This window comes from Trachypithecus francoisi, unplaced genomic scaffold (assembly GCF_009764315.1).
Source record: "Trachypithecus francoisi isolate TF-2019V2 unplaced genomic scaffold, Tfra_2.0 Lachesis_group10, whole genome shotgun sequence".
In the NCBI taxonomy this organism is placed as follows: domain Eukaryota; kingdom Metazoa; phylum Chordata; class Mammalia; order Primates; family Cercopithecidae; genus Trachypithecus; species Trachypithecus francoisi.
Window position 1 is genome coordinate 94,017,798 of NW_022681455.1, and position 15,340 is coordinate 94,033,137.

At 35.7% G+C, this 15,340-nt stretch overlaps 1 protein-coding gene across 5 annotated transcripts in view; it reads right to left on the reverse strand.

Annotated features, from left to right (window-relative positions):
* Positions 1-15,340, reverse strand: part of RPGRIP1L (RPGRIP1 like) — a 104,888-nt gene that overhangs the window by 34,970 nt on the left and 54,578 nt on the right. For 4 of the 5 annotated variants that reach the window (XM_033218418.1, XM_033218415.1, XM_033218416.1 and 1 more), the window contains 6 exons: positions 12,351-12,729; positions 7,948-8,138; positions 7,693-7,776; positions 5,484-5,585; positions 4,865-5,024; positions 3,623-3,696 (listed from right to left, as the gene is read on the reverse strand). In XM_033218418.1, the coding sequence (XP_033074309.1) occupies positions 3,623-3,696; positions 4,865-5,024; positions 5,484-5,585; positions 7,693-7,776; positions 7,948-8,138; positions 12,351-12,729 (990 nt within the window). The remainder of the gene's footprint in view (positions 1-3,622; positions 3,697-4,864; positions 5,025-5,483; positions 5,586-7,692; positions 7,777-7,947; positions 8,139-12,350; positions 12,730-15,340) is intronic. The other variant, XM_033218417.1, reaches the window with a different exon arrangement.

Here is a 15,340-nt window from a genome sequence, read left to right on the forward strand (position 1 = left end):
TTCAACACTGGCTTTACTGACTCTAGGAAGTCATACTTGATGAAGGGAAGGCCCCTCAGGTTGACGTAGGGACCCCTTCTGAATGCTCCCATAGCACCCCATGCATTTCATTCTCCTGGTGCAGACCACTATACATTTTAATTGTGTTTCCCCTACAGACTATGAATTCTTTGAGGGAAGGAACTGCTTCTTGTATGCCTGCCTGACACACAATGGATGCTAATAAATGAAGAACTGTTGTGAGGAAATATTAACATAGGATGTACTTAGCACATAACAGGCATTCAGTAATACACTCCTTCCTATGAAAGCTATGTTTCACTGTTCTGAGATTTTTACCAGAAGCAGTTCTTAAAGAGAAGACAAAAGAAAAAACTAATGAACCACAAGTACTTGTAAGCTTACAAAAGGATTTATGAAACAATACTACAACCAAAGTTAACACCATCAATAACTAGGCAAAATGACATTTTCTGCCTCCTGATATGACGCAATGAAGAGGACATAGTATCACTTCTGTATTCCTATCAAAATGCATAACTGGAATCTGATCTTGAGGAAACACCAGACAAATCCAATGAAGAATATGTTACAATGTAAATGGCCTGTATTAAGGAGTGTCACTGTTATAAAAGACTACAAGAAAGCCTGAAGAACCATTACAGATTAATGGAGGCTAAAGAGGCATGAAAACGAAATGCAAAGTGTGATCTGGATTGGATCTTGGACCATATGAATAAGATGCTATAAATGATATTACTAGGACAACTGACAAAATTCTAATGAAAACTGTAGATTAGATAACAATATTATGTAACTGTCCTGAAGTGTTTAGAATTAAAGGGGCACGATTTCTGCAACACTCAAATGGTTCATAACAATTATGTATGAAAGAATGTATGTTTATAAGTAAATACCTAAGTATGTGCACTATATGCATATACAGGAAACAGACTAGAAATGATAAAACGAATAGAGTAAAAACTTAAAATTTGCAAATCCAGGTAAAGAATACACAGAAGTTTTTTGTACCACTTCCGCAATCTTTAAAGAGAAAGGTTCTATTATTCATATTAAATGACTTGCTAAAGTAGTACACACAAAAACTGGTAAAATCAATAGAAAATCCTGTATTTCATTGTCTTAGTCCATTTGTGCTGCTACAACAAAGTATCACAGACTGGGTAATTTATGAATAATAGAAATTTATTTCTCAGAGTTCTGGAGACTGGGAAGTCCAAGATCAAAGTGTCAGCAGGTTTGGTGTTTACTGAGGGTGCTCTCTGTTTCCAAGACTGTGCCTTGTTGCTGCATCCTCTACAGAGGAGGAATGCTGTGTTCTCACATGGCAGAAGAGCAAGAAAACTTCTCTTCAATATCAAGCCCTTTCATAAGGGTGCTAATCCCATTCATGAGAGCTCTGTCCTCACGACTTAATCAACTCCTAAAGGCCATATTTCTTAATAATGTTGCATCGGGGATTAAGTTTCAACATGAATTTTGCAGGGGACGCCATCATTCAAGTGATATCATTAGCCACTATGATTGCTCGAGTTTTGTTCCCAGGCTTTCAGATGATGTCATTTTACTATATTTGGTATACAATTTACCAAAATTAAATTTCACCTGTTAACAATATGCTATGGTATGAATATGGTTTGTTCGTCTCCACCAAAGTCATGTTAAAATTTAATCTGCAGTGTGGCAGTGTGGGGAGGTGGAGTCTAGTGGGAGATGTTCGGGCCATGGGGGCAAATTCCACATGAACAGATTAATGCCCTCACTCTGTTAGTTCCCTTGACAGCTGATTGTTAAAAAGAACCTGGCAACTCTTGCCTCTCTCTTTCCTGCTTCCTCTCTTGCCATTTGATCTACATATGCTCTGGCTGCCCTTATCCTGATGCCCTGAGTGGAAACAGCTTGAGGCCCTCACCAAATGCATATGCCAGTGCCACGCTTCTTGTACAGCCTGCAGAACTGTGAGCCAAATAAACTACTTTTCTTTGTAAATTACCCAGCCTCAGGTGTACCTTTATAATAACACAAAACAAACTAAGAAAACATAGGATGCTGGTCAGTGACTGCTGCTGAAAATAGAATTTTTTAAAGCCCATGGGAGCTGAAGCATGAAGAACTGCTTGCTTTAAATGACGTTCACATTTGAGATAGCATCTGAAACCATTATAGGAAATCAAATTTTGGAATGGTAGTGAAGACCGTATCAGGCTGTAGCAAAGTAATACAAATTATTTTCCCTTAAGTAATGAGAAAAAAAATCCAGTTTATTACAAAGAAAAAATACATATGTATGTCAGAATTATGTGAATATTTTAGAGAAATAGTTATTTCTTTTGCTAAACTTCTTTGTTAAGGTTTACTATACCTTAGTTAAGAGTAACGTACCCACTTCACTGAGATGCTAGCAACGTTGCCAACATACACATGGTTCTATTGCAGGTCTAAGTAGGAGTTTTCACACATTAGATGCTATTACTATAATTAATAAATATAAAATAATAATGATAATAAAACTTTCGACAGATAAAATGTTCTATTTGTATTTATCATGCACAGAAACAATGGATATCTCGATTCCATGGAGGAATCTGTGACAACAACTGAAATGTTCTGTTCTATTGTTTTGTTTTATTTCTTTATTTTTTTAGAGACAGAATCTCACTCTGTCACCTAGACTGCAGTGCAGTGGTGCAGTCACAGCTCACTGCAGCCTTGAACTCCTGGGCTCATGTGATCCTCCCGCCTTGGCCTCCCAGTGCTGGGATTATAGGTGTGAAGCACTGTGTCTGGTCTGTGGTTTTGTTTTAAAGAGATACTAAGCTAAGAATGTGTGAAGGAAGAGTTAAAAGAAATATTCCAATTCTTATCAATAAAGTAAAAATTCTACAAAAGAAGTACAATTAATCACAAGAAAAATTAATGTAGATGCACAGAAAAAGCTAGAGCTTTTTACTCACATTTACTTTATAAAAACTTTTTCCCTCTTACAATAAAAAAATGCTCTGGTAAATAGTATACCTCCCATAAATATTTTAAAAAATATAATTCTCTTCTCAAAATTTCAATTTACATACTACTTTTCAGCCATGTGCTACAAGAAAAGCAAAGTATACCAGTGCAAGATTAATTGCTTTCTAAGAAACCTTCATTTGTTTTGGCAGAAATGAAATAACTGTAATATATTATCAGTGGATATGTCTAGGTAAGAGTAGTCTATGAATTCACATAGGCAAACTACTATAGTTTCAAAGGGCACCTCACATTTTAAGTTCTTTAAAGTTCAAATCTGTTTCAACATATCTTGGTATGCTAGTCTTGAAAAGGAGTCAAGAAGTCAGCTAGTTTTAAGCAAATAACTATTGTAGGTACAGATTTAAGGTACTCTTTGTGAAAATAATACTTATATGTTATAGTCCATTACATAATGAAACCATAAATAAAAATTTCTTGTACTAGATGACTACTTGGTTAAGATTATGATAAACATTAAAGTTTTTCCAGACACAGTTTTCCTTAAGATTTTTAGATATGAAGACTGCACATGTATTATGAATGAAAGGCAGCCTTATTTCAGAACATTTCTAGTTGGCATCAAGTTACTGACCTGTTTGATATTCTTGGAGATAGGACCTGGAATAATACAGTCATCACTGTCAGAAGCTGACATGTCCTCTTCAACTGTTAAAAAATAAAAGGGTAACATTTACACAAGTTAAACCAATTCTACTTATACCTTGTAAAATAAAGAGAAACAAGCACACACCATAAGATAACCTTAAGAAACACGGTAATTATATCTAGATCTTTTTTAGTAGCAAATTTGTTTACAGACACATTACATTTTGGGAAAAAAAAAAGACTAAAAATTTCAAGGTTAACTTTGGTAGAAGCAAAGGAAATGCCAATACAAATACAGCTTATTGTGAAATTTAAGAAAAAATTTTTAAAAAGAGAAGCATAGGGTAATAGATGTTTTTTAACAGTCTGACCAGTAATGTTATGTAAGTCAATGCTATTCTTATTATTTTAGAGTTTTAAAATTTTTATTGCTTTATTGAAATAAAACTGACAGACAAGCGACATACAATTAAATTGCAAAATTTGACACACACATACACACACACACACACACACACACTTTAATTATTTTTAGAGACAGGGTCTTGCTATGTTACCCAGGCTGGGGTACAGAGGCTTTTCACAGGCACCATCACAGCACACTGTAGCCTCGAAGTCCTGGGCTCAAGTAATCTTCCCTTCTCAGCCTCCCAAGTAGCTGAGACTACAGGTGTGCAACACCATGCCTGGCTAAAATGAGATGTTTTGCCGTAAGTGTAACTCTGTGAAACCAACACCACGGTTAAGATAGTGAACATGTCCATCACCTCAAAAAGTCTCCTCAGGTCCCCTGTAATCTCTTCCTTTCTGCCACTCCCCATTCCTATTCTTACAGATTAGTTTGCTTTTACCAGATTTTAAAAAATACAGTAAGTGGTCATTTTTGGCTGGGTTTCAATTTTTATCAAAGTCAAGACCTCTACACTAACGCAGACAATAATACTGAACTCAAAGAGAAAATAAAACTGTTTAAAACATATATTGGGAACATGGTCAGCAACAACACTTGTATTCTATTGCGGAGCTCCAAGCTGAAATAAGAAGAGATACAACAATTCCACCTAACTACAACTAAGCAGATAGAACTATATTCTATCATTTCTGTCAAGAAACAGGTATCGTGAAATAGATGCTACCATTAAATGAAGATGTTCCATGATGCACACTCTAACAGACAAAACAAAGCACAGAGTTAACTAAACAATGTTAGTTTAAATAAGAAAGTCACCTTCTGGTTCCAAGTCCTCTGTTATTTCTGTTTCATCTTCAGAAGATGTCAAGCTTTGTTCTGCAAGCTGACCTTCAGATAGTAAAGACACATCATCTTTTCCTTGCTGCATTTTCTCAGTATTTTCTTTTACCTCATCTACACTGCTTTCTTGTGAAACCTGAAGAAATAAAAGCACACTGGTATATTTATTATTGCTTAGATCACATTTTATAGCATTATTACTGGAACAATTGAATAATAAAGCATGTAAATTTGAGACTTAAATATACACATATGTAATATGTATGAGACTCAGAAAACAACCACTTCAATTTGTACAGACAAATGACAATATATAGATAAATGGAAATCTGAATATGTACTAAGAATAAAAACTGTATTAATCTCAAAATGAATTTTACATTAAGACTTTAATTCACATATCCATATATTACCTGCCAATAGCAGTATAATTATAGCTGTTACCCTTGTCATATTTTTGACTTTCTATTCCAAGGAAGTCATATATAAAAATAGGAGAAATGTTATGACTTCCTGAGTCATGTCAAAACTTACAAGACAAAGTCTTTAAGAACCAAATTAAACCTTCCAAAATAATTTTAACACAAACACATACCTCGGGAACATGTGGAACAGTTGGCATATTAATTTCTATTTCTGGTATATGCTCTACCTCTGGTGAAATTTCCTTCATATCTTCAGAAGGAGGAGAAGTCTCCTTATATTAATGTGAAAACATGCATATATGTTATTTTTTATTATTACTAAATCCCAAATCATTCTATTACATACATATTGAACTAATAAAAATTGGCAGCAAATATAATACTCATTTGACACTGAATTTACTTAATTTCAATAAAATGGTATTTATATTCTTTAAAATATAAATATATATAATATATATATGTAATTTAAGAACTGCAAGTTTAGTTCATTGAAGCACTGTTTACAATAGCAAAAAAAACTAAGAGCAATGCAAACGTCCAATAGGGCATTAGTTAAATAAAATATGCTATATCCAAATACCTGGGTTCTGTGTTACTATGAAAAAATATGATGTAGATCTCTGTCTATTAACATTACAGAGATTTCTATTTCTTTAAAACTAATTTTTGATGGAAATAAAAATTTTGGTTACACAGTAATAACTGCATTATAAATACAATATATCCTGTTACATTTTAAAAATTTAATATGAGAACATAAATATTTTCTCCTGATACAAAACTTCGAAAACATAATTTTAAATGACAATAGAATATATTATATTGATGGGTGTGCCATGACTTAATGAACCATTTTACTACTGTTGGACATTTAACTAGTTCACAGTTTTTAGGTATTATGACTAACATTGCAACAAACACCTCTATGTTTGTGTCTTTTTAATGTTAGTGGTCATTTACTCAGGAATCAGGCTGTGTTCAAATCCCAGTTCTAATACTTTGGCCATGAGCAAGTACTTAACCTCTCTAAACATCACTTTCCCCATCTTTAAGTGGGAATAATTCTAGTATGAACCATATAGGGTTGTTGTGAGGATTAAATGAGTCCAATGTATATAAAGCACATAACAAGCACTCCATAAATACTAGTGATAAAACATCTACTGAATTATAATTATTGAATTCATTATTTATCATATGCATATTAAATGCTCTGTATGTGCCAGGTATTATTTTAAGCTATGGAGAGACAGAATATTTTGATGTGGGTGGTAGTTACACAAGTGTATACATATTTAAAAATCCATTGAGCTCTATGCTTATGATTTATGTCCTTTACTATGTAAGTTATATGCAAATTACAAAGAAGACATATTTTCTAAAAAGTCCGCCAAAGAGAATGGTAACAATCTGAATACAGTAGACATTTTTAAAGTACAGCTGACACCTTTTGTGGATGACCTGGGTGTGGGGGTGAGACAAAAAGAGGAGTCAAGAGGATGCCTCCAAAATTTCATGCCTGTGCAATCAAGTGAATGATTATGTCATTTACAGAGAATGGGAAACAGTGAAAGAGGCAAACATTTTGGAAGAGGGTTGGTATAATCAGGAGTTTGGTTTCTGACATGTTAAGTTTAAATTCCTATTAAACACTCATTGCACATTAAATAGGTAGTAAGAAAATGAATATGAAATTCAGCAGTGAGGTCTAAAGATTATAGATATGAAAGTGTCAGCATATAGATGCTTTTTAAAGCAATGGGGCTGTATGAGAGCTCTTAATGTAGATATGAATTGAGAAGAGGTCTAAGGATTGACTAGAGGCACGTCGACATTTAAACGTATGGTCAAGGAGCGTGAGAAGTATAATAGCAAACTTGGAGGAAAGCTAGGAAGGCATGGTGTCCCAGAGGCCAAGAGAAGAGAGGCCCGTATTCCACTGTGTCAAATGCTCCTGGGAGACTAAGACAGGCACTGAGAATTGACTGCATATGGCAGAGAGAAAGTCACTGAGACCTTAGTTAAGAGTAGTTTTATCAGGATGAAAGCTTGACTGAAGTGAGTCCAAGAAACAATGTGAAGTGAAGGAGACAGAATTTAGAAAATATTTTGAAGACTTTTTTTTTAAATAAATAGGAGCAGAGGATTGGGGCAGAAGCTAGAGAGAGGTAAGGACCCAAAAAAGGGTTTAGATGAGAAATTTGAACAGTTAACACTTAAATATAGTGCCAAAACACAAAGCGATTATTTTAATGGGAAAAGACATACTTTATTCACTTGTTTCCATTTAAATCAGGTAGGGAATAGTATGCCTATATAATTTATTTCAAATATTTGTTATGAAAAAAATCACTATTTTCAGTGTTGACTACTTACATCACTCTGACGTGGCATGATATCCACGAAAGATACCTTTTTATCTACAGGTGTTAAACGTTGTCTTGGTTTAGGTCTTGGTGCCTAAGACAAACCAACCAATATGTCAGACTGAGTATGATGACCATTAGATTTCAGATAAGACTTTAGCTATTACTATTAATTTTTTTTTGGTGGGGGTCACAGGCTTAGTTCTTAAGTTTTATATTCAAAGTTTTATACTTGTTAAAAAAATTAAAAGTCACTGTTACTCACTACAACTAGTGTACTAACAGAGGATGCTGGAGGAAGTCTTTGAACAACTTCTGGCTCTTCTCTGTGAATGAAATTTCCTAAGTCTTCAGTTGTTATTGATCCACTTGGTGGAAGGTAAGCAAATTTCCATTTCAATATAACATGGATGGTGCCAGCAGGATGCTTTTGATGGTCTGTTAACTCAAATATTCCTGTCAAATTACAACAATTTTAATTAATGCTAGGGTGAAGTTCTATTACTGTAAGAATTAAAGAACAAAGAACTCTCTACTTTAAGAGACTCATGCTATACCGACTGAGCTAGCCAGGCGGTTGTACCCCCTAATTTTGGCTTTTACTCAGAATTCAGAAGGCTTAGAGAGTAGAATAAAGACAAAATTATCTATGACAGGTTCATCCCTCAAGTAGACTTCCTTCAGAAGTTAAGGCCTCAAAGATAATACTGGATAATTTAGTTCACTGAAATTAAATTCAGAGATTATTCAGAATTCTTAGCCTTCCTTCGAGAAGGCTCAAGTATCCTCCATTTTGACTTGAAAGTTTTTGCAAGGCTTGTCTCTAAAGAAAAATATATTAATACTTTAAAATTTCAATTAATTTACACATCTAAAGAAATTTTTACATTACCATATAATTCTATTATAATTTTAAATATATTTTGTTGGGATTTGTTAAATCACTCCAAATTAACAGTAGCACAGAAAAAGTCCATAAAATAAACGGACCATCTACAGCAAATAGCAGTAACCAAAGAAACATGAATCTGTTATACTGAGTCTCAAATTTTAATAGTTGCACTTGATTTCTAGGTATGAAAAAAAATCTCTGACTTAAAAAATAATCTATCTATCTTTTTAATTTTAAAAAAATAGACAGGGTCTCACTACGCTGCCCAGGCTAGAGTGCAGTGATTATTCACAGATGCGATCATAGCACACTGGCCACCTTGAACTCCTGGCCTCAAGCCATCTGCCTTCTCAGCCCCTGGAGTAGCTGGGACTACAGGCACCGGCATAAACCTAAATTTCAAGCGTTAGCTTTTGCTTAAGAGTATCCTTTACTTTGCTCTCAAGTGTTGATACTCCTTTTAATGGCTGGCTGGAAAAAAAAAAAAAAAACCTCCCAAACTCTAGACTTTGGGTAGGATAAAAGGATGTAAGTAGAACATGAGGTGATAAACTTTTATAGGCATAGCAAGACTTCCAGAATAGCTAAGTAAAAAGCTCAGCAAATCCTCTCTTAAAAAATGATTTTAAAAACCAGACAAAATGGTCAGAAACAACCATTTAAGGACTCTGGAAATTGATCAAAGATATTGGATAAATCAAGAAGCATTTACTCAAGAAAATCTACTGCACCTTAGTAAGAACAGTAGGAATCTGTGGGACTGCTCTCATCCTCCCCTTTCTCCCCTAGTCCCATTTTGCATAAGTTCTCCCAGGCTAGGATAGGCTAAGAGGACTGGCAGCCTCTGTTGTAGGACACTGACTATATGTGGACAAAACATAGATAATTTCATGCCCAGAGGTATTGTTAAAAACAACAGCAACCTCAATGGCAAACAATCAGAGAAGGTCAACATCACAGACAGTCTGAGGTCTCAATACTGGTTGGGGCAAGCCAAAACACCAGAAGGCCAGCCAACAATTTAAAAGGGTGATCCAAGGAATAAGATATCAAAAGTGGGCATTGGCTGGGTGCAGTGGCTCATGTCTGTAATCCCAGAACTTTGGGAGCTGAGGCAGGTGGATCACTTGAGATCAGGAGTTCGAGACCAGCCTGGCCAACATAGTGGTGAAACCCTGTCTCTACTAAAAATACAAAAATTAGCCAGGTGTGGTGGCGGGTGCCTGTAATTCCAGCTACTTGGGAAGCTGAGGCAGGAGAATTGCTTGAACATGGGAAGAGACGTGGGAAGAGGAGGTTGCCGTGAGCCCAGGTGGCACCACTGCACTCCAGCCTGGGCGACAGAGCAAGACTACATCTAAAGAAAAAAAAAGAAGTGGGACTTGACAAGATCCTATTTATAGCTCATGATGTGGAAGGCTATGGGCACGCACAAAGCTGTGTAAATGCTCAGGGGAAACCCTGGTAAGCTATCTGTCCCTGGTTGAATGAGAGGTCTAGTCAATTCGGAAAGTAAAAGCTGAGGCAGGCTTGTAGACCAAACTTTGATTTGAATGCATCCTCCATGCCACACACTGACCCATAGGCAAAGGGTGGAAACCTACTGGGTCAAGGTGTTTAAGCACACCTTTGAACAATCACTGGCTGACCACTAAGCTATGTTGACTTATAGTTAAAATTGAAACAAAAAGAAAAAAAGAAACAAAACTTAGCAGAAACATCAGTGGCTTACACAGCAGAGGAAATAGATTCTACAGAATTAGTCAAGGCAAGTCACCAAACAAACAAAAATAGCAACAGTAACCACCTAGGAAATGACGTTACAATATATTCTCCAAAAATGTCCAGTTTTCAACAAAATACTTATGAGACATGCAAAGAAACAGGAAAATGTACTGCACACACAGCCCAAAAACCATCAATAGACATTTTTTGAGGATGACCACGTGTTAGACTTGGCAAAGATCTCAAAGCAGCTATTATCCATATGTTCAAAGAACTAAAAGAAAGTGTATTTAGAGAATTAAAAAGAAAGTATAATGATAATATTTTATCATATAGGGAATATAGTAAGAGATGATAATGCTTGAGTACAGTAGCATGTGCCTGTAGTTTTAGCTGCTCAGGAGGCTGAGGCAGGAGGATCACTTGAGCCTAGGAGGTGAAGTCCAGCCTGGGCAACAGAGCAAGATCCCTAATTCTGGAGCTGAAAAGTATAATTACTGCAATGAAAAAATTCAATAGAGGGTTCAGTAGGAAATCTGAACTGGTAGAAGAAAGAATTAATGAACGTGAATGTTGATCAGAACAGATTATCCAATCTGAAGAATGGGAGGAAAAATGAACAAAAATGAATAGAGCCTCAGAGACCTGTGGGGAAACCATCAAACATACCAACATATGGTACATGTACTGGAAGTTCAAGAAGGAGAAGAAAAAAAGAGGAGGAAAAAATAACTGAAAAAATAATGGCAGTAAACTCCCCAAATGTGGTGCATAACATTACACTACACATACAGGAAGCTCAACAAATTCTAAGTAGGATAAATGCAAAAGGATCCACATTTAGGCACATCAGAAGAACTGTTGAAAGCCAAAACAAATAGAAAAACCTGGAAAACAACATCAAGTATGAGAGAACCACAATAAAATTAACAACTGATTTCTTATCTGAAACAATGGATGCCATAAGTGGTCTGATGTACTCAAAGTGCAGAAAGTTAAAAACTAAGCTAAACTAAACTGTTGACCAAAAATATTATATACAGCAAGGCTATCCTACAAAAAACAAAAGCAAAATAAAAACACTCCCAGATAACAGAATCCTCCCAGATTGAGAGAATTCACTGCCAGTAGACCTAACTTATATCACAGGAAGTTCTTCAGGCTGAAGGAAAGAGACACCTATGGTAACTCAAGTCCACACAAAAGAATAGCGACCAATAAAGGTAATTACATAGGTAATTACAAAACACAGTATAAATATACATTTTATCTGGTCTTAACTGTTTTAAAAGATAACTGCATACGATGATAATTGTAAAATTATATTGTTGGGCTCATAACATAGGAAGACAAAATATATATGGTGATAGCACAAAGGAGGGGAAGGAAATAGAGCTATATTGGAATAAGAAACTGATATCAGACAGTAACTCAAACCTACAGGAAGAAATAAAGAATACCAAAAATGCAAATATGTAGGTAAATATCAAAGTTTTCTATAATTATATATTTTCTCCCATCTCTTACTTCTCTTAACTTTTTTAAAGAATATAAGATTTTATAAAGCAATGATTACAACATTGTATTGTTGGGTATGTATATAGCATATACATACCCAACATATACATATATACGATATGTATATATACGATATGTATATATGTATAAATATATACGATAATACATATATACGATATAATTGCATATATACGATATATACATATATATGATAATAATTGCAAAAAGGAGATGAGAGAGAATGAAATTATATTAGATTTTCTATATTTTAATTGAATTAAATATTTAATTTAAATACCTTAAGTATTTAATTCCATTAAGTTAGTATTAATTTTAAGTAGACTGGGATAAGATGCACATTGTAATCCCTAGAGCAACCAGTAAGAAAATAATTTTTAAAATATAGTAATATAGGCCTAAAGTTTAAAGACTTAGAAGAGGTTAGGATGATTAGCTATAAATCATATCCATAACAGTAAGATATAATTTTGTTTTGTTTTTACAATTTTATAGATTCAAGAACATAGGCTTACCTGAGATACACCTGTCATGTGCCAACGAAATCAGAGGCACATTGACTTTTCCTATGTAAATACTCTCCTGGGTATCACTATCATCAAAAACATAAAAACTCAGAGACTCTGACTTAAGGTATCGATCCAAATCCATATTCATTGGCACTGGGAAACACATATGATCATCAAACTGTGGATCATTGCTACTGGGAATGATGGCTGTATCATGGTCTGCAAAATCAAAAAACTTGTACACAACATATGGGTGTGGCTGCAGGTGGCTTGCTCGGGACTGCAGGTGGTTGCAACATCTTATTGTAATGTGAAGTTCATTTAAGTTGCCATCTGTGGAATCTGTAGAACTGAGTTGAGCAGTTTTGGGTGCTTGCTGACTTAACTGGAAAAACATACATATGTATATTACGGAAACAATACAGTTAAAAGATAAACAGCAGCTGCCAAGCCCCAAATAAGATAATTTTGTCAACGACAAAAGCTGCGTATTTTCACCTCATAATTTCTCTGTAAAATAAACTTTGATTCTAATGGAAAATCAGTATTCCCTAGAACATGTGTGAATAGATGATCCTGTGTTATTAGCAATAAACCTTAGAGACTGAGCATACATGTAGAGATTGGTGCTAAAATCAAATAAAACCAAGAAAAATGATAATCTGATGTTCTTCAATTCTATTTGATAACTCAAGACTATAGTTAGGAATGGGTCCAAAGATGAATGTCCTAACTAAAAGACATTCACCTGCCCACCCAGAGCAATGATTCCGTTATATTTGGGTTGGCCCTCATCCTGAACTGTTGGGATTTGAGGAAGCAGATACCTGAGGCCAAATTAGCCAGTATAACAAAGTCAAACTGTTATGAGAAAATGAGAACAGAGTCAGAGATAAACCTTGAAGGGAAAAACAGTTAGGACCGGGAGGATACTTCGGGAGAGAGATGAACAAAAGGAGTTATTAGGTAGAGCCGGAAACTACTCTACGGTTCCTTTGGAACCATTACTGAGATGGACAGCACACAGGTATTTTAGAAAAGAATTGTGCTGACTGTTAAATATTCCATGGCTGATGTGATCTGGAACAAAAAATGCTAGTGTTTCTGTGCTTTGTTTGGTTTACCTTCCACAAAGGCATCCCTCTGCATTTCTCAATCTGGATTGAGCATCTGGGACCCTGACTCCATGCGAAGTTTATTGGAGGAGGAAAAAATAAAGCTGTTGTCATAATCTCCTCAGTGGAGAAATCTGGTGTGTGGAGAGGAGAAACCTAAGAAGTGAATCACAATATTGCTTTCCCAGGGCTAGTTTGCCCTCAGCAATAGAAGGCCGAGAGGAATGACTGAAAAAGTACCTCCACTTCTCCCCTCAATCTACGTACCAGAGCTGAAATTCCACCAGGAAACAACTTACTCAAGTCAGAATCTGGGAGTCTAAAAAGCTTTACACTACAAAACCAAACAATGCGGTCTCCTTATTTCTAACTCCCATCCCCGTAACAGCATTTCCCAAAGCGTGTTGTAAGGAATACTGGCCAGAAAGATGGTCTCTGGAAGCAGGTGCACTCTTTCTTAAGTTTGGAAATCAGTGTGATATTAGTCATGCTTCTTTAACTGAAAGTCATAGAAATTAATTCTATCTAGCAAAAACAACAAAAAAAGGGACTTTAAGGTTACAGGCATATTTCATGGAATACAGACTAGAAATGTGGTTGGGCCTTCGGAAGGCAGTGGCCTAGAAACCAGCAGAATGTCCTCTCCATCTGGTCTCCACTTTTTTCTGTATGTTTGTTCATTACTCTCTTTCTTCAGACCCATTGTCTAACCTTCGCTGTTTAATATGGTAGATGATGGCTCCCTACAGCCCCCAATTTTACGTGTTCCAGATATGTCTTGCTTTCTCTTGATCTCAGAGGGAAGAATCTGACTGGCTCAACTGGTGTCAAGTGGGTATTCGCAACTCATTAGTTATAATATGGTGGGGAGTGAAAGAAAATGGGATCTGCTAACACAAACCTGGCCACTGGGAACCTAGCTCCATGGATTGGAAGTGAGGGAGTTCCAAATAAAAAAAGAGGTAAGATAATTACGACTTGAACAGACATACCAAATGTTTCTACTATATCCTATTCCTCTGTTACTCAATGTGAGTGCATACTCTACATTGCCTATTAGAATTCATGTTATATAGGCTGGCCGCAGTGGCTCACGCCTGTAATCCCAGCACTTTGGGAGGCCGAGGTGGGTGGATCACAAGGTCAGGAGATCGAGACCATTTTGGCTAACATGTTGAAACCCTGTCTCTACCAAAAATACAAAAAATTAGCCAGATGTGGTGGCATGTGCGTGTAGTCTCAGCTACTTGGGAGGCTGAGGCAGAATGCGTGAACCTGGGAGGCGGAGCTTGCAGTGAGCAGTGATCACACCACTGCACTCCAGCTTGGGCGACAGTCCATCTCAAAAAAAAAAAAAAAAAAAAAGATTCATGTTATATATGGGAACCCCTAAAGTCAAGAATCATATTTAACCTTGCTCAATTCAAGGTCTTCTGCATTTATTGGATCATGGAACTAATATGAAAATATGGTCATTAAGACTCCACGAAACATTGTTTGGGAAATGCTGCCCTAAGGAGTTGCATTTAAATTCCCAGTTCCCAGAAAGAGAATATTAATTTTGTATTCTACTTTGCACTTCAGAAACCTAACATGAGGAAATAATTTGAAAGCACAGTAACTGATAGTCCAATAACAGCTGTTTATTTCCTTAACAGTAGAATTTTTAACAAAAGTCTTTTGATGCGTGACAGCAGTATTGTGATGATTAAGTTTTCAAAAGTGTCCTGAATAGCACAGGGGAGTTTCTTTGTGTTGCTAGAACAGTTCTGTATTTTGGTTTTGGTGGTAGTTACATGAATCTATACATGTGATAAAACTGCAAAGAATAACTACACACATACGTGCACACACACACACACACACACGAGTGTATGTAAA